The sequence below is a fragment of the Apis florea genome, unplaced genomic scaffold (assembly GCF_048593485.1).
Source record: "Apis florea isolate Af1SG1 unplaced genomic scaffold, ASM4859348v1 contig_3391_pilon, whole genome shotgun sequence".
In the NCBI taxonomy this organism is placed as follows: domain Eukaryota; kingdom Metazoa; phylum Arthropoda; class Insecta; order Hymenoptera; family Apidae; genus Apis; species Apis florea.
The window spans coordinates 3,609,443-3,634,138 of NW_028256754.1; the positions used below are offsets into that span (position 1 = coordinate 3,609,443).

The following is a 24,696-nucleotide window of genomic DNA, read 5'->3' on the forward strand; positions in this document are numbered from 1 at the left end:
AAACTTCAACAAAACTTGACGTGTTACTTGAATCAACTTCGCTAAACTATTCATAAATCCTTTCCCTCCTAACAAAACACGAACTAAACTACATCTCCAACTTTGTAACAACTATTCTACTAAAAAATTCAATCTATATAATATATTATACATATCATACTTTCGTGTAAATAATAAATAAACATAAAACCCTTGAACCTTTCCATGCTCGATTAACTAAACGTAAATTTCCTTTTCTTAAATTTTATCGTTTTAATTTTAAACGAAAACCATTTAATACCACCATTAAATACCAAGAAAGTATTTTCTTCTTTAAAAAATTACAAAAAGCGTAACGTTTGAAACAATATTTAAAATAAAAAAAATAAACATTTCTCGTTTAAGAACAGAAAAAATTCTCTTAAAATGATTAATGAAAGATCGCGGTATATAATCCCGCGACAAAAGGGTGAAATTCTTCCAAGTTCATTAACTTCTTACCAGCCCACTGTACAGGATATCCCGGAATTTCTCACGAGGCCGCGAACTTGATAATAAACGCCACGAGTATCCGCGAGTATGGCGTTGCCTATCCTCGCAACGGCGACGTGCGCCCCATAAATTGCGCCCTCGCGGGATACACAAGCGCGAAAACTTTATTCTTTCCCCGTTTCGATTTCTCGCCCGCCCCGCTTATACCCGGCCACCGTATGCAAATATCGCCTCAGCCGCGTCGGGACGGTCGAATTCTTGCCGCAATTTTCTTGCCCCCGCCCTTCCCTCGATCCTCGATACCGGGGAAGATCGACGAAAAAGCGTTTTATACGGGGATGAAAGGCTTCCGTGTGCACCCCTTACGTCGAAGAGAGGAATATTTTAAAAGAAATTGAAGATTATGGCACCGTGTGCGATGTTCAAAGCTATCAAAGAAGGTAGGTTAAAGATTATACTTGTTATGATAATTTATGCGGAATTCCTTTTTTTTTCGCGCGTTTCTCTTTCATTGTTTTTCTTAAGGAGAACAGGACAGATATTTGGATAATGTCTTTATGTTAATTTATGGTAATTTGGATAATTGCCATAATTTATTATTGCAATACATTGCAAGCAAATAATATATCTTTATATTTTTAGGAATAAGAATCAATCAAAATTTGATGGAATTTCAAAAAATTAGGAATTGTATGCATATTTTATTTGGATATCAAATGGAACTGTCGAGTCAATAGAAAACATTTCTGCGCGTAATTATAATATATATGTAACATTATAATAAATTATTGTTCGTGTGTTTGAAAGACATGACAATGAATCGTTTGTAAAAATTATTGAAATATTCATGAAGAATTTCTATGGAGATAATTCATCATGGAGAATGTTTCGACGAAAGTAAATCTTTATATTCTTTCACCGTATGAATACGATATAAATTTATTAAATTATCGTGCTTATCGTGCATATCTAACCCACCCTTTATGTATATGGAAGTATACATAAAGTATATTAAAAAAAACAAATTAAAAAAACACTATTGCTTTAAAATTCTTTGAAATTACATTTTCTCTTGATTGTTCATTTATAAATTTTTTAAATATCTAAAAATTTTAAAGAATTTATATACAAAAACACTAATCAATGAAATAGTATATCTACATAACAACGATTAGAATTTTTCTGCGATTTTTAATCCCTTCAAAGAGAATATTTTTTAAAATATTGCTTCTAACTCTCTAAGAACAACTATTTCAAAATTATTAAATTTATATTAAAAAAAGAAAGAAAAGTTTCTCGTATATTCGTCACACTTTTCTTTCTTTCTTAATTAATTTAACGATACATTATGATAAAATTTTTTAGAACAGAAAAAGGATAAAACAACCGACCTATATATCCCTTAATCCACGAATTACGAAAAGCAGTGCCTTCCAAGATGTTTACAATTACTCTATTTCTGGCGCCTGGAAATGCGAAAACGTCGCTCAGCACCTTGGAAACATTAAAGCGTCTTATACACCGCGTGCTATTCCTTCCTGCGTAATCAATTCCATTAGAAATCATAAAAAATCAGGTTACAATGATCAATCGGGAAGTAAGTTGATAAATTGGATAAATTCGTGCGAATAAAAGGAAATATATAGTCTACACGTGATCAGCTATTATACGTTTTAAGAAATCTGTAATTGCTACAACTACAACTTTTTTTAATCATGTTCAATTTTGAATACAATGTTTATCTCTAGGAAATTAAGAAATATTTTTAAAAAAGAAATAGAATTCTTCTTAAAGACACGAAATATTTTATTGACAACGATACGAGATATTCATTATGACGCGAAAAAGTTAATCAATCTGGGAATTTGAAACACATAACCGATGAGAATATACATTGGATGACAGAAACTTCGAAAAATTTCGTGTTCGAAAATGCAGGAAGTTCAAATGTCAATGCGATGAGGACGCGAGAGGGAGAAATTAACTCGTTTTTTCGAGACGAGCGGATATGACGAATGTGGAAAAATTTGTTCTAAAACAAGCCAAAACAATCCGTCAGAGTCTCGTTGTACGATACCTAAATTGTGATCGAGCTCTCGATTTCTATCTCGCTCGAAGATTCCGCGTAATCTATAAATATGCATCGTGCTTGAATTCGCCAGACTTCGGTCACGTTATATACACGTAGCTAGAGAATTAACATTTTTATTTATACCGTTCTTAAATTTCACGTTTTATTACGCGCAATAATTTAACATTTGATGAACTTTTCCTGTATTCACTCGCTTGATGACAGAGATAGAATACATGTAAGCTTTATGATTAAAACTAAACAAAATAGATAATTAATTCTATTGTAAATATATACTTATTTTGCAAAATAATAGAATTATTTAATAAATTCAAATAAAACGTGAGAAGATTAAATAGTCTGTTTTAATTCCGAGAGATTTTTTGAAAATGAATGCATAAAATATATCGAATGTTTATATATGAAAAGACATGTCATTTTTCAATTTTATAAATCCTAATCATTGCATTGTTATAATCAACATCACCCTTATTTCTACCTCAATTATAAATATCGTATTCTATATCCAAAGATATTTAAATCGATGATTTAAATTAATATTTTCTTGGAAATATTCAAGGAATATATTTCCATTTCTAGTTTTCTAATTGCAGCAATGAATACTACAATGAACAAATTGGCACTAGAACGTTCATTCGTTGCATCACGTTTGAAAATATACGCACATAATTTCACAAAGTTATCGTTTAATATCACTGACATAACTAATAAGAAAAATTTGATAAATAAAATAAAAAAAGAACATAGAACAACAAAAAAAAAACAACAATCACTGCTAAATTTAACTAAATTTCAAAAGTTAAATTAACACTTTTCATAAAAAATCTTTCGAATGATTAACATTTATAAAATTGATCATGGCTCAAACACATCCTGTCCTATACTTTGTGTATACATCTTTGTTTTGACATTAACGATAAAAACTATTCACCATAACACAATACGTTTCATTCATTGCTTCATTACTGTATGTGATAACAACAACACAAAAACATTCTTTTCCCGGAATATTTCGCAAAACTTCGTCATCGCGTATCCACGTGTGTATATCTCCCCTTATTTACACAAAACATCGCGCATTTCCACGTAACAAGAGACCAAAGCCATTAACTCTGATCACCAATTGAAATTACACTTTGTGCGTCGCGACCGATATTTCGTGGCGTCGTGTTCCTCGAACAACGACAATCGACAAAGCTTGTTTATTCGAGTCCAAGTAACTCACCCGTTCTCTGTAACAATCACGAATTCGATAAATTTCGTAAAACGCGCGACAACGAGACAGGGTTCTACGAAAAGCAGGATATTTTTTATTGCCACCATCGCTGGAAATTCTCAAGAACTCGTTTTCACGAGTTTTTCGTAAATTCTATCGCGGATCATTTGTACACGCGTCCCAGTTCCTTTTCTATCTACGTTTTTCTTCAGAATATCTAACTCTTTCCCTAACTTACAATCGCGAAGTTTTTATTAATTCTAATCTATCATATTTGTTTAAAACGTTTCTGAGATCAAAGATTAAATTTCCTTAAAAATAATGACCCTAATCTCAAGAGCACTCGTAATGGCAATTAACTCTGTTGCTTCAGGATCGTTTCTTCGAAAAAGAAAAGAAATATTAATGTTAATGTTAAGAATTTAATGTTAATGTTATCGTGTCTTGGATCGAGAATAAATATTACAAAAAAATCGAGAATAAACTCACCTCTAACACACTGGAGAAACTGGACAAAGCCTAGGAGCGTGAAAAGGATCATCCTCGTCAGATCCGTAATCCTGCAAGGTAAATCCTGTCCACTTGCCATCCCAACGAGGAATCAAACGAGACGAGCCAAACGAAACTCGACTCAATAATTCACGCACCACATTCGTCGGGTCACTGTACCGTGGATATATCCTTCTCTCACGGCCAACACACAACTCACCGACCAATATTACCCTTAATATAATTTTCAAACAACAGGCCGCGTAGAGATCGTAGAGTACAGTTTCCTGCACTGTTCTCGACCGGTTGGTTGGTCAAACAAGACCGTGGGCCCGATACTCAAGCCGGATCGTGGATACCCGGAACCGGTAGTTCCAAGATTCTCCCACGGAGATCGATCCTCCCGCGGAGCATCCGATCCAACACGCCGGAATCACAGCGAATCCATTGGAAACACGACGACATACACCAAGGGAAGAACGTAGCAAATCTGGATCCAAGGATGGAGGCCGTCAGACGGAAGCGTGTCACACGGAAGGACGAAACGGAGCACGTGCACGCTTGATAAACGGCGGGCTATTAGTGAAAGAATTGGAGGAGAGAAACTGGAGGAATGAATCGGATCCGAGGGCGTCGACAAGGTGCCACTGGCTAGGTAAGAAACTCCTGGTACCCTGAACGAAGCGATATAGCGCGCAAATATACAAATAGGAGGAGGAGGAGGAGGATCGCTCTAGAACGACGCCTTTTATCTTAGAGGCCACGAGTCGAGAGTAACAATCACGTCGAGAGATGATCGGACACACCGTGCACCGTATTTGTGTGTGTGTACTGCGTGTGTTTTCGAACGAGAGCGACGATAGAAACAGGAGAGAGGCCGCGAATAACGTGCCGGGATACCGTGGTGGCACGACGCGATACGACCGATTCGTACGCTCACCCGAAACTAAGCGGTTCGTGGCGAACGGCGCGCACCTGTCGTTCCGCGGGTCACTGCGCATGCTCCTACGAAGGAAGCCGACCGCCACCGCCAGCTCTCGTCCATCCGGGGTGGCGGCAGGTGGGAGAAGCGTGCACACGATCGTGGAAAGGTGGTGGAAACGTCCTGCGAATTAAGATTTCCTGGAGCTGGAGAGTGGATATTATTTCCCATGGAATGTTGTTTCGAATTCGTTTTCTCGATTCGCTTTGATGTTTGATTGTACGAAGTTTCAGGGTATATAGGAATGTTTTCTTGATGAGGGTTAAGTTGGGATAGTTTTTGAATGAAGGGATAATCAGAAGTATTGGGTATTAAAAAATAGTTGGTTAAAATTTTGAGTAAAGTTATTTCTCTGCGTTTCTTGGAGAAGAATTTTTAGTAAGTTTTGTTAATTTTTAATCTCTTTACTTCTTAAAACAACATATATTGATTTTTTGTGTATAATGGGATAAAGAAAAATATTGATGTACTTGATTTTTGCCAAAAATGGAATGACGTTGGTTAATATATAATAAATTAATTTTTAATATCTTTAGAATTTTATTTCCAATTACGTTAATAGAAAATGTATATTTTATTTTCTTTAATAATTTAATTTGCAAATTAACAATTCGAGATTTGAATTAATTATTGTAAAATAATTGTCAATGATATCGAGTTTCTCGAGAATATGAAATAATTTATATGAACTTTCAGTAGAATAAATCAGTGAATGAAGATGCAGCGTGTTATCGACTAATAGTGTATATATGTAGTGTATATATGTATACATACGTATAAATATGTTCTATCTTGAAAAGAGCTCTTCTTTCTTTATGATATCCTTTAGATTTCTAAGTAACTGAAGATGTAAAGATGAGATTTTCTGTATCTATCATGCTTTAGATATCTAATTGAATATATTCATAATCCCATTTCTAGCATTTTTACAAATAATGTGCGAGAAATATTTAGTATCAGATAACAAATTAAATTTCGTTTCAAATAATTAAATAATTTAATTGAAGAAAGAAAATTTTTATTAAAAACAAATTAATCTTATTTAAATTATTTTTTATATTTAAAATCTTTTCTCTTATAAATAGCTTTGAATAATGATAATAATCCATTATATAACCTGTTTGTCAGAGATCAGGATACCCAGATATTATTAGAATCGTTTATGACCACCCTATTGTGGCTGAACATCTGTTACCTTTGGCGTCACGCTATGTGATTTCACATGTTATGGGAACGCCTGAAAGACTTCACTTTTTCATTCCTTAATTCAGAGAACGAATTGTTCTTAAAATAAATACTTTCATCGTTCGTCAAATCAATTACAGAAAAATATTAAATTATTAATATTTCAGATGCCGTTCAATCTCTGAATTTATTATTATACAAAAGGAATTTATTTAAACATTTTATTTTTAGTAGTTTGTAAATACATAGAAATTTTTGTCTCCATAATATTATTTATTCGAATAATAGGTTTTAAACGAAATACTCTTATTCGAATGAAATTGTTTTAATCCATATAATTCTTCGTTGAGACTGTAATCGACAGTGATATGAATTTTCCATCGTTATTATTATATTTTATTATGTTACTGTATTACATTATGCAAATATCTGTTGTACAACGACTTTGGCCATGACGCATATATATGACATAAATAAATGGAATAAAATTACCAAACAAAAAGGACATGCTTATAATTATAAATGCTTGTATTTATAAATTTCTTTTTATAAATACAAAATTCAATTCGTAACTCGTAACTATAAGAGTTGTATAGGAAATATATGAGAAATTAATATTCTCAAAACTATTTACATCGTATGTAAAAATACAAAATAAAAAATAAAAAAAAAACGATTCATCATATCTTCGTCGATTATCAATGATCGATGAAACGATCCCTTTCATGCTAACAAACTAACTATAATCATAGATCGAACAAACGTGTTCAAATACGTTAACCAACTATTTACAGAATTCCCGATTCATAATTAAAACATTAAATCGAATAGAAATTGACTCATCCTCTATCAACGTTACCTCGTTCAAACTCGAATAGCTCACGTTCGGACACCTAAGTGGATTCAATCGACGGGAGTTCATTTAATCGGTCGCTAACTAAAATTTCGTCTCGATAAATGGAGTCTGGATAAATGGAATTCCAGTGTACTCCGTTTCGAAAAACAGGAAAACACGCACTTGTTACGCGATTCTGCCGATTCGTTTGTTTACGACGATCCGTCAGCTGGAGTACGTTTAATTAACGGAGTACGCCTTTATTACCTATGAAACAAACGGACTGGACAGCATAGAATTTCTTTCGGGCAAATGAATTTTCTGGTTGGCAACCGGGCTACTGCTAATTACTCGCCCGCCTGCTTATTAGTATAAGAGTGGGTAATTGGGCCAGACAAAAGAGACAATGTATATGTTACGTCAAATTAAAAATGGCCGTGAATCCTCGTGTAATGCGTATACTACCGCTCGAAAGAATTAAATAGAACGTTTTTCATGAACTTGGTAATACTTTATAATCCTCTTGTTATATTAATACGCATTTAATTTTAATTAATGTTTGTATATATGAATAAATTGTTGGATAATTTGAAACACGATGTATTTCTGTTGTAGATTATTTTTTTAAATTATTGACAACTATTTATAATTATCATTATCTATTTTTATCGTCACGACACTATGTTTTTCGATTCAAAAGAGGATATAAATAATCAGACAAAAAGTGAGTTGTAATAATTACTCTAACATGTCTTATTCAATTTGAAAATATCTGAAACAAATTGTCAAACAAATGATATTGATGTAATGAGTTCTCTATTTTTGAAACGAAGCATACATTTTTGGGCGGAAGTGTATAGCAATTTGAAGTTTTTTTTCTCAAACAAGTTTTTTTCATCAAAAAAATACGAATAGCCCATTCGCGTTGCGTGGATTTACGAATTTCCTTTTTCTTTTTTCCCTTTTCCTTCCTCCTTTTTCGTCTGGTCACGAACGCTGATCTTCGACCGGTGATTTTATCAGAATTCCACGAACTCGACGATTCTTTGCCTGAATCCATTCAACAGGAGGCGAAGATATCAGCGTTATGAAATGTAAATCCTAGGAAATGGAAAGAAAATACCAGGCAACTGTGATTAACTATTCCGGCTTCCCATCTCGACGTTTTCAAAACCATACAGCGATACAAATTCGTATTTGTTATAAATACTCGACTCGATAATTGCTTCATTGTTAAACTTTCATGTTTTTTTTTATTTTGTTTTTTACACTTTCACTTAGTAACACGTAGATGAAAGAAATTGTTATTTTCTTTCTTTTCTTTTCCCCCTTTCTTTCTTTTCCATTCGTAGAAATAATGCGGATTTTGAATTTGAAACGCTTTTCGTGAAATTCTCAGGAATATCTCTAATTTAAAAAAGATGATTTAATTAAAGAATTCTTGCTTAAAGTAGAAGTTTAATTTAAATAACTGAGCAAAAATAAACTTAGATAGGGGACTCTTCCTTTTTTTTTCGTGGATAGTTATGTTAATTTGATAAGCAACTGGCCTACTTTTTCAGAAGGTACTTCTTGAAACTTCAATGAAATTAATTTTTCTTTTGAAATTGACTCACTCGTCTTTAATGTGCATCCGAATATATTATAGATTAAATTATCATTTTTATCATATTTCTATCTCAATAAATTTCAATTTAAATTGCAAAATAAAAATAAAAAGTTTCTTTTATTTTCTTTATTTAAATAAAAATATATATATATATATTTTTCCGCATATTTTTCTTTGCATCTAACTCTTTCTGCTCCTCAATATTATTACTAACAAATGGTTACTGCTTCAACATCTCGATAAAACGTCGTACAAAGTCTCTCGATTATTACTTTTCGATTCTCGAGCATCTCTCGAGGAATCAAAGAAACCAACTGTACATACACAATCGAGCTTAACTTTTTAATTCAATCCATTCAATCCACTATCGATTTTTCCGCTCAAACGTCGAGAATTTCCTTCGTCGATAAAGAGTGGATGAGAGTTTGTCATTGAAAAGGGTCGCTGATAGAAGGCCAAGGCCGCCCACTCGAAACCATCCATCCACTCGCAATTTCATTATGCCCTTACACGAATTCTCTCATAATGAATGCATCAGGGAATAGAGACACGAGGATCGAAAAATCAAGAAAAATCGCATGGATTTTTTAAACAAACATCAAAAGAATTGGAACGATGTCGACTTTGAATGAAATTTTCTATGTCGATTCTCGTTTAGATTGAAATAAAATCGCTTGAAAACAACTTAAAAAAAGGATTCTTTTTTTCAGTCAATAATTCTTAAAAATGTTTGCTTTTTAAGTAAAACAAACATCCTCATATTTAATTATTTTTTTCTTCTGTTTCTCTCACATCCTTACACAACTGTAGCAAAATCCATTTACAATAATCACATCTCAGCAGCGAGGTAGAAAATCAACAGATCCACCACTACACACGTAATACGATACACACAGTATTACATTTATACATAGATATCCACGGATGTGGATCAAGGATCCTTTATCCTCATATTTGAAAAACCATCGCAAAAAAAGACTCTTATTCTCTATAGAATACTACTATCTTACAAAAGATAGGAGGACAAGATAAGCCGTGCTGTCAACGTCTCATCGCATGTTCCAATTAAAACACATACATTTAACTCTTCTTCCGACATCAAAGACTTTTTCTCTGTCCATTTTTACCGAATAAGATAACAGTTGAACGTTCTTTATAACAGGGACGAGGGACAGAGAGAATCTCGTTAATCCATTAAAAGACGACGCAGTGTGAAACGACGGTTTACGAAGCTCACTTCCGATGACCGTTGAATAATAACGACGATCAAACCGTTTCCTGTTTGAAAACGCTTCATCACGGGGAATAATCTCGTTTTCTGTTCTGAGAAAGAGGTCGCCAGAGAAAAAGCTCGAGGGTCGGGCTGTTTCACGATACTAGATGTACATCCTGTCTGTTTTTCTTTCATTGTAAACGTCAGAAAATCCCTCTCTGGCCCTCCCCGAGAAAAACGATGTAAAATAAGAAAAAGGAAGAAAACCCTGCGCGATCATCGTGTTCCATACGGATCAGTATGTTCGTAATTCCAGAGTTACGATGCTTCTTTCTTGGATCCCATGCGAAGAATGGAGAGGAGAATGGAGCTGTACACCTCGGTGGTATAATGTCTTGTTACACCTTGTGATCCAAGGTTTGTTCTGTTAAGCCGATAATTCCTGGTTACGCTTCGAGGTTAGAGGTTTTCTGCTTTTTTTTTTTTTTCCTTTTTTTCTTTCTTCCTTTTTTTTTTTTTTTTTTTTGCTCCTCAGCTCGTTATCTCGCTGCAAATGAGCAGTTTAGTTCGGAATAATTGTTAATTCCCGTCTATAAAGCACGATAAAGGATCTTTGTTGAGATTTCAAAGGGAAATGGTTTATTGCGAGGAGTTAATTAATTGGAAGAGATAGAAGGAAGAGGAGTTAGTTTATCGTGTCTATTTTTATGGTATGGTAATTAATTTGTTTTCTTCTTGTGTTTCTGTGTGTTTCCAACTTTTGTTTATAAGTCTTGAGATGCTTTTAATATTATTATATCAATAATTTATATCAATAAAGACAAATATTTAGATGTATATTTGGTACTTAATATTATTTTAATCTTAACTCTAATTTTTTTGTGCACCAATCTTATAATAGACTACTAGTATCTATATTTAGATTTTTAGAAAAGTGAAACAAGTATCATTACTATTATTCAAAAGTTATTCAAAATATAATTTAATTAATTATTTGAATAAAAATTTATTTCTACGGTATCCAATTCTGATCGAGATGCAAGATGAAAATATAAACTTGATGTTATTTTCGTATCATACGTCGAAACATTTCTAATCTTCTCTTTGCAAACGCAATCGATACGAGACTATTTCCATTATCGTTGATGCCGCAAACCATAATTCAAGTAATGCGGTCTCATTACAGTTTCGTATGAGAAATTACAGCCAAGTTGTATCGCGTACGCGACGCACGTGTGATGTTTTACTTATAATCGAGTTTCGTAAATGTTTCACCGTCGATATGAAATTTCGTCTCATCGCGGCTTTGCATTATAATGAAAACGGAAACGCGGTCGAATAGCCGAAAGTTAAACGACTTTCATCGAGAGTTAAACCGACGTATCACGCGTAAACGTTGTTACGCGAAATGCAAAACAAACGTTCTTCAAACGTGAGAAACGATCCTCCAGAGACATCATTTACTGAATCGTAGAAATATTATAATTTAGTTTATCATACCTATGAAAAATGTTCTTCATTTGTAATAGGATATATTTGTAAAATAAATACTTGTTAGAAATATAATTAATCTCAGAATTACTTTCTATTTAATAATATTTCAAACTTAAGAATAAAACATTCGTTATAATACATACATTAATTAAATTGTTGAATACTGATATTTTTGCTTTAAACATTTCGTGAAAACCTCGTGGATTTCGTGAAAATTAACGCAATTTAACGCGAAAGTAAAACGTGAAAATTTAATTAAATAATAAAAAGTACAATATAAATTCTCTGTCACTGTAAAATACTAGAATGCGAATAGTTCTACTTTTCTCTCCCTCTTCTGGAACCGAAAAAATGAAATTTAAAAAAGCTTTGTTTCACTTCTTAAACACCACGACACGTTTTCACTTCGAATATCTCAACATTCTTTTCTTCTAATATCTCATTAAATTTCTCACTAAATAAAAAGCATTGGGTTTTTCAATCACTTTTAATCACAAAATACTCTCCCCAAAGATAGTGCAAACGAACGCACTATTTCTCAGCAACAAAATCAAACCAGCTATAATTAATTCGCATTTGCATGCTACGCGGACCCAAGATTATTTCACGAATAACTTTTCGAAAGCTCCCAGTGTCAAAGTCTACAGCCACGTCTCGTATCAACTTCTGCTCCTCGGAATGGAAACGGCTGTGTAATTCTTACTCGAACACGCGCGTAACGTCCAGTGTAAATTGCCAAGTTTAATTCATCGCGATACATTACCATAATGTCGCGCTCGCGATAAATATTAGCACAGTATTTAATTAAGAAGGGACCGAGGCGGTCGCCTGTACAATCATTCCCGCCAACCGAATGAAATCGCCACGATCGTATTAACTTCCCCTTACGAAGAACTTTCTCTCTTTCTCCACCTTTGCTCGCCTAACGCGTCACCTTTCCTTCTCCTATCTCGTGGCGAACGCGAGTGAAATATACGCGAATCCCAAATAAACTTTCCTTGGAAAAACGACGTTCCTCTATCATGGCTCGTGAGAACGGGTGGATCGTTTACATTGGCTTTCCTAAGGCAATGAGGTATTATTCCGTTTCGGTCAATGGCGTAAAAAGAAAGGACGAGAGGGAGAAAAAAAAGGGAAAAGGGTAAACAATGAACCACTTATTTATTCCGAGCAAGGAGGGATTGGTCATCGCGTGAAAGAATTTTGAGAGTATTGAGTTTATGGATAATTTGAATTATATGTTACAGTCAATCGTAGAAATATCTTGCGTATCTTTTAAAATATTTTTGTTATGTTTCATAAAACTTTTGTGTATGTAATGCACGTGTAAAATTCTTTTTTAACGAAATATCGTTTTAAAGAGAGATGAGATCTTTCGTTCTTTTAAATGTAAGTTTATAGTAGGTAGGAAGGTAGGAAATTTTTATAAAAATTTAAAAGAAATTTTAAAATATGATTAAACACTTTACGATTGATTTGTAAAAATTTCATACTAGATTAGAATATCAAAGGATCAGGTCTTGGCAAAATGAACTAATTTTATATATAATAATTTAAGCTGAAACACGAAAAATCATTATGCACGAAAAGCTCAAAGTCGAAACCGTGGAAAACAACGTTGGAAAAAAAGTAGCAAGAACGGTCAAAATCCGGATTTCCAGTGTTAAAGAACACTGGAACATGCATGTACCAACTCGAGCACTCTCCTCACATATTCTTCAGCTAGATACATCCTTCCTAATTAGTACCCAAATTATCCTCGCCGTATCGTCCAAGTTACTGCGCGCTGAGATAATCCAAATTTCTCGTGGATTTCTTCGTTTAAAACGTTTAACAGCGTTGAAATCAATTCATCGTGTATCGTTAACGCGGCCACGAATTGTCGTCTTGGAAATTCGAAACGCGCGACAATTTCGAAAAGCCGGTCGGTGAACCAGACCGAGTAATTGCTACGATTTAACGAACGCAGCGTGTTCTCTGGTCGAACCTGTAAAGTCGTTTATATTTGCCCATCGAATCACGTCCACGAAGTTCCTCGCTTCGTATCCACTCCGCTGTTTTTAAGTTGCAATTCCACGATAAAGTTGCCTGGCTGTCAAGTGTCTACTAATTGGTGCAGCTGGCTCAAGTAGAAACGAACGCTGCTGCCCCCTTCGAATTGTCGACGATCGTTATATCATCGAACAGCCTGTTTCGAGTTTCAAAAACGAGGAAAGATTGTATTTTTCGTTTTCCTTTTCTTTTTCTTTTTCCTCCCCTTTGTTTTTTCTCTCCTGATCGAGTAATAAGTTCTTCAGCGCGATGCAAGTAAACGAGTTCTCTAATTTAGCAAAATTTTCTTTTTTTCAATCCATCATGAATTACTGGATACATTCGATACATTTATACCATAATTTAGATATATTAATATTTATAGATATATAAAGTATTAATAAATATTCAATTGTCTTTTATAAAAATTGTTTTTGTATTTTTGCATTTTAATCATTCATCATATTACCGATAAGATAAATAATAAACGTTTCTCATTGTTGAGAAATTGTTGAAGTTTTTATTAACGAATTATTATTTATGAAAATTGAGATACGAAAAGTCAAATTCCATACGAAATCAAATATTCATAAATTTTGAAAACTGCAATTACCAGTAATCCAGCAATTTCATAGACTAACATATGTCCTAATATTTATGAAGCATGTATTTTTTTTCTTTCTCTTTTTCGTAAATATCTTCATTCCAGAAAAAAAATAATTAAAAAAAGGAAGAAGAACATAGAGCACAAAGCCCCTCATTACCGTGTTAACAATGAAAGTTACACGATACTCGTTATCCAAAATTAGAAACAATATATTATTTCGACATAGCAAAGAGTTATCACATAGCACACAGAGAGGTGTTCGGTAATTAAGTCGCAATTACTGCACCGTTAACTTCCTTTTGTTCGACGACAAATTTTAACGTCCATTTCTTTTTTCTTCTTCTTCTTCTTCTTCCTTGTCACTTTCCAAACGTAGAATAGCTTGATGAGCTCATCCGTTTACGATTATCAAGGAATCGAGGGCAATCGAACTGAATCAAAGTCTCTCCTCGTCTACAGAAACGCAATCTGAATTGCTTGCTCTCCAATTTCCACTTGTCTCATGTAATTGGATTTTTACTCTGGATAACGGTCTTTCATAGAACAAAGACTCGAAAATATGAAAATCTTGGTGGAGCTCCGGTTATTATCTCGAATTATTAAAGCCGTACAATTTTGCAGCAAGCGAAATTAATAGAACTATTTCAAGGTTTTCGTAACTCCCGACTTTATTCAGACGGTAGATCAGTTTAGTTGAAATAAAGAATAGAATTCAAACTTTAGATAAAGAATAAAGATTTTTAATAAAATATAGAGATTCATTTAATTAGGAAGTTAACTCGAAATTTACAAAATAAACGTAGAATTAGAAATTTTATTGATAAGTGCAATATTATATAAATATACGATGTAATATCATTTTAAAAGCACTTTAAAAGCCATTTCAAAATTCATTAATAAATGGAACATCAATTCCAGTGAATGAACTTCTAAGTAAAGTTCAGACTAGAAGCTTAATCAACTCAACCCTGTAACATAGTCATCTTATTAGAAGTCTAATGCTTCTAATAAGTTCAACAACTACACGTTTACTATCCACTACGACCAATATAAAATATGCTACCATAAAATCTATAATTTATCTGCGTTATTTTGGACATCACACATAAAATATACACAATACTATCCTTTCTTATTTTGGCACACGTTCTGGTAGGTATGATATTAAAAATGGAACCATAACTTTTCCGAAGAAAGGGGATTACTACCACAAGAATATTTTCATCAGGAATATAGACCATTTCTTGTACAAGAGAAGGACAAAACAACTGTTTTGATCATTTTTTATCTCTTGTGAGAAAGATTTTTATTCCCAATATTAAAATAAAAAAGCTATATAATATTTTTCTTTAATAATTTTGTGATATTTTACTTACGATAAATAAGTATTGTATGCTTCCAGTCTTTACTGTGAGTTACATAAAAGTAATAAAATATTTTTAAAAACTATATGCAATTACTTAATATAAAGTAATAATATAATTTTGATTCAACCATATTGATTATATATTTATAAAGTTAAATTTGAAGTTATTACTTCTTATTTTTAATATTTTCTTTTGCTTAAATTAAATTCATTTGCACGTTATAATATAATTCAAAGGCAAATATCATTCGTAAATTAATATCTAAAACTTCCATTTAATCTTTCAAATTTCACAATGCCATTTTTATTTCAAATTCTAAATGATATTTAAAATTTTTTAAATTTTTAAAATGAAAAAACCTTTCAAGTTATATTTCGGTTCCCACAATTACTATATTTTTTCATTTTCAACAAATCGTTCCTAATTAAACGACTTAATCGATCAAAGAATCATTTTCATAAAATTATCATCAGAATCGATAGATGGACGATTCGCACGAGAACTTTGCTCGGAACTTCGCTTCAAAACTAGCTCGATTCCGCGTTTGTGCCGTCGAAGCATATCGTAACTCTGGGAACTCGCAGATTCGCGACGGGGGAAAGGAACAAAAGCGAATTAGCGATTTCTATCGGCGCTTCTGCGATTGGAATGAGAACGTAGCAAAATCCAGGCCGCGGTTACGACAACCGGCCGTTCGCACGGCAGACATTGCCTCTTCTTTTTCTATTGTTATCCCACGAAACTTGGAGGATTATTAAGTTTAGTTGATTTCATCCGGGCTTGAATCGAAATTTAAATTACACGTTGATCATACTTGTGATTTTAAAAAATTTATTCATTTTTGGTATATTGTTTATAATTAAAAGTGGACAGAATTCTTTTTCACAATTTTTTAATATGAATTGACATTTTTAATATAACGGATTTTCATTGATTCTGATTGATACTTTTTCAATATATAATTTATATAATTTTTTTGTTTAAAATAATGTAGATGAAAAAATTCGAATTAGATATGGATCAGATTAAAGGAAATTTGTACATTGCACAATTCACATAATGATCGTTATAAAAATGTTTGCTATAAATTTGCATGTTTAAAATATAACCCATACAATCAAATAAATATCTATTTTAAATTAGTAAATTTAAATTATTTTAAATCAAACTTAATTACGCATTAATTATATCGTTATATCTGACAGGAGTAATAAATTCAGTTAATATATTCTGAAATAAATCGATTTTAAAACAATCCTCCCAAATGATCAGTCCAGCGTTTATAATGACAAATATTTATATTAAATATTTCACATAATTACCTTATATTTGCGTATCTTAGTTTAAAATTTTTTACAATCAATGTAACGAAAAAAATAAATAAATAATTTAAAAATAAAAATATTGAAATATTTTTGAAATAAAATATATTAAAAATTACACATATTCGCTTTTATTGAAAGTCAATTTCAATTGATTCTATGCCATTATCATCCCCCATTGTTCCACTGAATGAAACTCTAATTATAAAATTGCTTCTCCTAACTCAACTACAATGATATATTTTTTTTATTAGAAAGAAATTTTCACAGATTCCGCCATCCTTTCTTCTTTTTCATCGTTCAATCTATTCCTTCCATTTTTTCCATCTCTCTCCATTCTTTTCCAGTCGAACTTTTTACTCTTGGTTGCTCGACAAGCTAGGTTATTATGACGGCGTGCATGTCAAGCATCACTTGACATTATTTTTTTCGTTTTGTCGTATATTATGCCGTTCAAACGCCGCCAAATATCCGTACGTTGATTCGGTACTTTTTTTATTATCCTCTTTTCTTTTATTAATCCTTCTCGCGATAAAGAACGAGTTGCAAAAATTATTTTCTCCAAGTTTGTTTTAGTATTATTTCACGTATATTCGCGCTATAATATTATCCACTTATAATATTATACCTAATAAGTTTGAACTTATTTTATTTGACATAAAAGAATAACAATTTAAAATAATAAACTATTGGAATTATTTTATTATCCTTATTTATTTTTTCTTTGATTATGGATGATCTATGGATGAATAATATAAAAAATAATTTCAATTTCAAGAAAAATCTTTCGTTTGTAAATCAATTCATGATTTGAAAACAATATCTTATTAAATAAAGTAGATAAATTTTATCATATTGATATACTCTCGAATAATGTTTATTGGCTTTCCCTCATTAATTTGTATTTTCAGGATCGATGGTTGAAATACTATAATTAATTTGTTATTCCATATTATTCATCTCATTATGGACCGACGTAATTCTGATTCCACGATAAATCGAATTAGTTTTTCTTCGTTCCCTGGTGATTTTTATTCAGCCATTAGGGTGTAACCACCGTTGAATATCCGTACTGATCACCGACTCGGTTCATTTCCTCTTTACTTTTTCTCCTATTTTACAATTCTGATTTGCTTACTATTACCACAGATATATTTCTTTTTTCCTTTTCTTCTTTGTGCCAATTACATTTTCATTGTATCATCAATCTCTATATTGCGAATAGATAATAGTTAAAGTTAACAAATTACAATCGGTATTATACTAAATAAATATTTAGAGTAAAGAAATTTATTTTTAAGAAGTATGAAAAATATCTCTCATTGAATACGATTATATTATTTCTAATAACTCATACAAAGATTAATATAAATTGACAAATAAAAATAATTATTGTAAAACTGATTAAATAAAAAATTGTGTATAAGAATGTGTATTAAAATAATTTATAAAATAATTTATGTATGTATTTTTGATATATGATAAAAAGTTGTCCACATCAACATCACAATTAACAAATATTACACATTTCTGTTCAAATATTCGCAGCAAATGTAATATGCTTAATTAAAATAGATTTGAATTATTATTACAAATTATTACCACAAATATTACCAAATTAATGATGATTACCAAATTATGGTCGCTCTTCGTATTCTCTAATTATTGTTTTTATGTTACCAATACATTAATAGTAATGCAAGCCAAATTTAATTACTTTTCGCAATCAATAATCATATGCACATATAATATACACAAATGAATTTGTAATAATATATTTCTTTCAAACTATTGTTAAATAAAACTAAAACTCTGATTCAAAAAATATGATTTTAGATAAATATTGAAACAAAAATTATCGAAATGGAATAAAATTTCAAATCCATCAAAATCACAAAGAATTAATATTTAAAAAAAAAAAATGACTGCTTGCATAGAGGATTTATCTATTGTATCATTTTATCGTCAAAATCTATTCTTTTTGAAATTATTCAATTTTTTTGCATTATTTAACATTAGATAATAGACATTGTAAAATCATACATAAGTTTGATAATTTCATGAAATTTTTATTAATTTTTGAACTGCTGAAAATTCTTTTCTCTTCTTACTACTTACTATTTATTTTCTAATATAAAATGATTCTTTAAGAAATTTAACTCGAGGTTCTTGAAAAGTACAAAATTCAAACATTGAAATAATTCCACGAAAATTGTTTCACAAAGATCCTTTTTCGCAAAGAGTTAAAAAATTTATAATAATTCAGTGAATTGTTCAAACACTTATAAACGACGATGTACACTTTGTAATAAACGTCATGTCAAAACACACGTATATATACATACGTATACGATTGACGACACCAACCGAGAAAAGTAATTTCCAAAAAATAAACAGCATAATGTAACAAACGATTCGAATCAAGGGGGTAAGATCGTCCCTTTTTTTTTTTTTTTGTCTCACTGAATTCGATCCTGGATGGAAAGTAATGGCGAAAATGAATAAGGGAACGTTGAACAATGAAGAGAGGTTGTCCCCTTCGCCGGCACCTATTTGCCAGATTGTGCAGCTTTTGTCCACTCGAATCAGTCGGCTAACAAGTTTCTCCTCCCTTATCCATTCGAGTTGCAAAAAAAAAAAAAAAAGAAAGAAGAAAAAATAGATTTAACGTTCAACCCTCGAATGAAAAGTCGTTCCTCTATCGATTACGAACAAACCAAAGAAAGAACGTTTCAGGGAAAAGAAGAAGAAGAAGAAATAAAAAGATAGAAAAGGAAAGATGAAAGAGAGAGGAGAGAAAGTAGAAGAGATGAGGAAATAAAACGAATGAAAATGAACGGGAAGAAGAAGAAGAACGAAGTCTTTCATGACCGATGGAATTCGTTAAAATGGAAAGGTAGCGGAGGTGGTGGTACGGCATGAAAACGCGAGTTGAAAATATCGTGTCAATATTTGCGAGAAACGTTGGCGAAAAAGGCCCGTTCCGATGGAAGATGACGTCGGATTTCTTGCCTCGCCACGAGAATTTAATATCGGACGTCCTAGTTCCTCGAACTAACACCGAAGAAACCACCACACTTCGCCTTGGGGATTACTCGGCCATATGCGTAAGATTTCTTTGTAACGAAAAAGAGGCAAAGGTAGTTTAGCGAACGGCTTGACCCTCGTTGATGGAACGAGGTTGAACGACGAGGGGCGAAAAACCCTTTAGAACAACGCGATCTACGCTGTTCTTATTATGGTAAATGAGATGGATATTTTATTTCGTGAGATGTCGTGATACGTTTTAGATATTGGAAACATTTTCTGGTAATTTTTCGTACGGGAAGAAATCTAGAAATTTTGATTCGTTGTTATTATGAATGAAATTGTGGAAAAAGTGAAAAAGAATATACATGAGTCATTTTATTGTTTGCTAATGCCAGCTAGTGCTATTTAATGATTGCTTTGAGTTGAATGAATTTTTATTAATTCTTTATTGTTCTTGTATAATTTCAAGATGGATTTTTCTTTCAGATATTGTAATAGTATAAATTAAAGGAAAAAATGAGATGCGTAACCTCATTTCTAGTGTGTTTCTAATGTGTTCCAGTAAATCTGACATCAGAAAAAAGTAACAATATAATTGTCTTAAATTACCCTATTCTTATTATTCTTAGTCACGAAAGGATTGATTAACATAATACATGTAATAAATCCTCTTAACTTTGAATTTTATACTTTAAATATAATACTTGATAAAACTGATAATAACGTTTCATCATTTTCGAGCCATCAAATGGTTAATTAATCGCTATTAATTTCTCCTCGCGGAAAACTGGCAAAAAATATCTCTCTCAGCTTTTAATAATCCTCGAACTACATCTCAACGTTATATAAATTCATTCACTTGCATGCTTCGTATTTGAAACGTGATTTCGTCGATTCTCGATCAATTTCCAATTTTAAATTCCAATTTTCTTTAACAAGTGTCCGTATATTTTTTAAACATTTAAATTAATTATTCTAATAAGCGCATTCTGGATGTAGGATAAAACTAAATCCATGAATAGTTTAAGATCATAGATTTCCAGAATTCTTAAAATTTTCTAGAAAATATAACAAATCCACGACTTTAATTAATATACACAGAATACTACATTTCATTTCATATGATAATAAACATTTGATACAATGAAAATGTGGAACGTTATATAAATAAAAAGCACTTGATTGGAAAATTATGTGCAATCAATACTTTAGTACACGCATCCTTGACAATTTGATATCACATCGATGAAACCGCTCTAATCTCGTCCACGTGAAAAAGCGAAACAGATATATTCTATTTCCCTTTATTCAAACCGCGAAACGAAACGAGATCCAAATTCCGCTGATTACGACGTTGGGGAAAGTTTTCGCGGAACAAATCGTCGAGATGAAAAGGTTTTAAAATTGGAGTACGCGTGTAAAAAAAAAAAAAAGAACACACACGAACGAGAAACGAATCCCATCTATATTTGTACACACACACACACACATATCCGTACACACGCTCGTTACGAATTCCCAACCCGAACCCCTCTCCCCCAATTATTTTTAATTACTTCCCCGTTACTCCTTGTTTTCCTTCCCATTTTTTTTTTTTTTTTTTTTTAATAAATTTCCACTCCTCCTTATCCATCCCTTTCCAATTTCTCACCAGCCTATGGTAATTTTTTCCTCGAAGAGAGGTGGCGCGCCGAAACCAAACTGGCCTTAAAACGACCAATTAAAACGAATAAACGAATTTCTATTAGAATGTAGTAATTAAAACCGCGTGTGGCAGGAACACGGGTCGGGGCGCGCGGTGTTGTCAGCCAGCTAACGAGTTCCCTTACTTTTCTTATTACGCCACTATCTAATTTCCCCGCGTGCAATCTTCCACGCCGATTTTCTCACGTAACGTAAAACGCCGTCGCGTTCAGATCCCGGCGGTGGCGAGTCAGCGAATCTCCCCGTGGGAATTCTCGGTCGGACAGGTTTGCGGTAATAAACGGGGACGATTGTTTCGAAAAGAAATGAGGATGCTGTGCGTAGTAATACATTACTAGCCGTGCTTTCCTAGCGTGATTTATATTTAGGGATTAATAACAATCCCTTCTTCTTGTGCGCTCGAAGTCGAAATAACAAATTCGAGGTGTTTTTGACATCTTGTCTCCTGTCAGGATCAGATCGTTTGATTTTTAAGTTGGAATTATTCTAAAAGAGGTTAAAATTTGTCGAAGAAATTCTGCGTCTTTTAATATAATGCTTCGAAAGTATTTGCAATGGTGCTTTTGAAGTCTTGTAGCGTGCCTGAGAAAGTTAAAGAGAAGGTATTCTATGGTAAATATTTGGAAAAATCGACTTTTTTTTGGCCTTGCTGTATTGTTTTTTTCTTCACTATTGTTGTGGAAGAAAATATTGGAGAATTTGAAGATTCAAGTTACAGTTTTTATTAAAATGATCCTTTTCAGGAAGTTAGTTCAATATAATAGAGTGAACATTCATCATCATGATACTAATCAAACAAAAGAATAAATGAATATTACATTTCATCATTAAGCTTGAATTATACGATTTATACAGTATATATAATTTACAAAGTTAAAGATTGCAATATTTAACAACTGGAATTATCAAGATCCAATAATAAGGATAAACATAAAAGAATCATAAGAAGCGTAAAATAATCTGAATTTAGTACTTTAAGAATAATTTTATTTTTATCATAAAAGTATATAGTTATGTGTAACAATGAGCGACTTGAAACGAGCAATATCTATATATTTATATCGCCAAAGAAGACAAAATCACAAACTTAATATTGAACTAATAACAAAGAAAAATAATAATCCAGACATGTGATTAAAAGAATCTTTAGATAGTTCGAATGGCATGATTGCAAGGGAAAGAATGGAAAGAACGCAATAGCTACGTCCGCAGAATAGCTACGTCATGGTGACAGTAATTGTGCCAATACCCTTTCATCGAATCCCTAAAGATCGTACCAATTCGGAAGATTACCTCCGACATCTCGAACTTCAATCCTCCGTGGAATCACTTTCTACCTTGAAGAATAAGAACGCCGGTAGGAACAGTATTTGATTACGTGGGAATCGAACACATTGCGTGCGTCTTGTTCATTTTGTTTCATGCGATCATCTATATTGATGAAATCTTTCGAGAGAAAAATAACGATTTAATATCCATCGTTGTTTGAGATTGAACATAAAAAAAAATTTATGCTATTGTACTATGGATTGATATGAAAATAAGAGAAATTAGATTGAGGAATTTTGTGCAAATATATAACTTTCATTGAGCTTAATGTTACGTATGTTTTGCATGTTTTATATAAATGACATAATAATGTTCGATTGCAAATATCGAAAAATTAAAAAAAATCTATAATATTTGTTTGATTAATCTCGAACAGTTAAATAAGTTTAATTATTATTAAGCAGTTTTTAAATCAATTTATAATTTTTAATAGTTTTATATATAATATTTTATCAAATTTTAACATATTAGTAAAAATTCCATCGAATTTCAAAGTTTTCATCAATAGAATTTGTTCAATCAATTCTTAACTGAATAAAACATCGTTACGCAGAATCGATTCTACAAGTTTTCGTTTGTAGACTCATTTATCCCTAACACCAACCTCTTTAATCCTAGGAATTTAAGGATTAAGTATAGTAGAAATAACAGTGGAGGTATCTATACTGCCAATCCACAAGCGATATGAAATAGGATGTTGCGTATGGTAAGTAACTTTGATCTTTAAGTAGAATACAATATGGCCACTGACGGTATTGCAGTTGTTTCACAAACTTGTTGGTATTTCAGTCTTCAATCGATGAGAATTTTTTTCTCATACTTTTTTTCTCATTTAAATTTAAAACTACTTTTCTTAAAATTTTATTCTTCGTCACAATCTTCATTTTGTAATAATTATTTAGTAATTTCTTCAACATAAACTAGGAAATTTTTATAGAAAATTTTTCTGCACCAACCTGCAGAAGTAGTACCAATAGTTCCTAGTACCAATTACTTGCACCAGATGGTGCTGCTATTCACAATAATCGTTTTATGAAATAAATTATTTTCAATAATTGCATTTAAATGCAAAAGTAACGAGAAAAGAATTTCTCTCAAAAGACTCATTTCAGGAAAATAGTCAAAAAATTATTTGAATAATCTTTATAAAGTAAGCAGAACGAAATAAAGATAGAGAAGTTTGTCGAGATATTAGTTTATGATAGTCTATTAATACTATTCTAGGTCATACCATTTTCGTGTACTAGATTTTCCTACATTACTGCGTAGATTCTGATTAATTTTACGAGCATGATTACACATAACTAACAATCCGCTTATTCTGTAGGAATTGGACGGTAGTTTACTTGCCTTAACAACCCTAGTTATGATAATGTCAGTACTAATTATGGCGTATTGCGTGAACCAAATTAATCCAATAGTAACTGCAAATAACAACATTAAAACTTTGTCTTTTTCATCAATTTCTTGATTTATACATAGAAAGAAATTTTATCTAATTAACTTTATTAAACCAATCCTTTTTACAATTTCGAATAATACTTAAAAAAAATTATAATTTTAATGTTAAAAGTCATAATAGAACCAAAAATTATAAATGAATAAATAAAGTTGCAATATTTTAAGGATAATTTTGATCGCCATTATTATTCTAATTTTCTCAATTAGAAGAACCCATTGCCTTTTGTAATCACAATTTACTGGTCTTATTACATTATCA

At 31.9% G+C, this 24,696-nt stretch overlaps 1 protein-coding gene across 3 annotated transcripts in view; it reads right to left on the minus strand.

Annotated features, from left to right (window-relative positions):
- Positions 1 to 5,231, minus strand: part of nrm (neuromusculin) — a 378,011-nt gene extending 372,780 nt beyond the window's left edge. Inside the window, exon 1 of one of the 3 annotated variants that reach the window (XM_086912574.1) lies at positions 4,269 to 5,231. In XM_086912574.1, coding sequence (XP_086768700.1) covers positions 4,269 to 4,368 — 100 coding nt within the window. In that variant the 5' untranslated portion in view covers positions 4,369 to 5,231. The remainder of the gene's footprint in view (positions 1 to 4,268) is intronic. The other 2 variants (XM_086912575.1, XM_086912576.1) reach the window with 2 other exon arrangements.
- Positions 5,232 to 24,696: the final 19,465 nt, after the last annotated feature.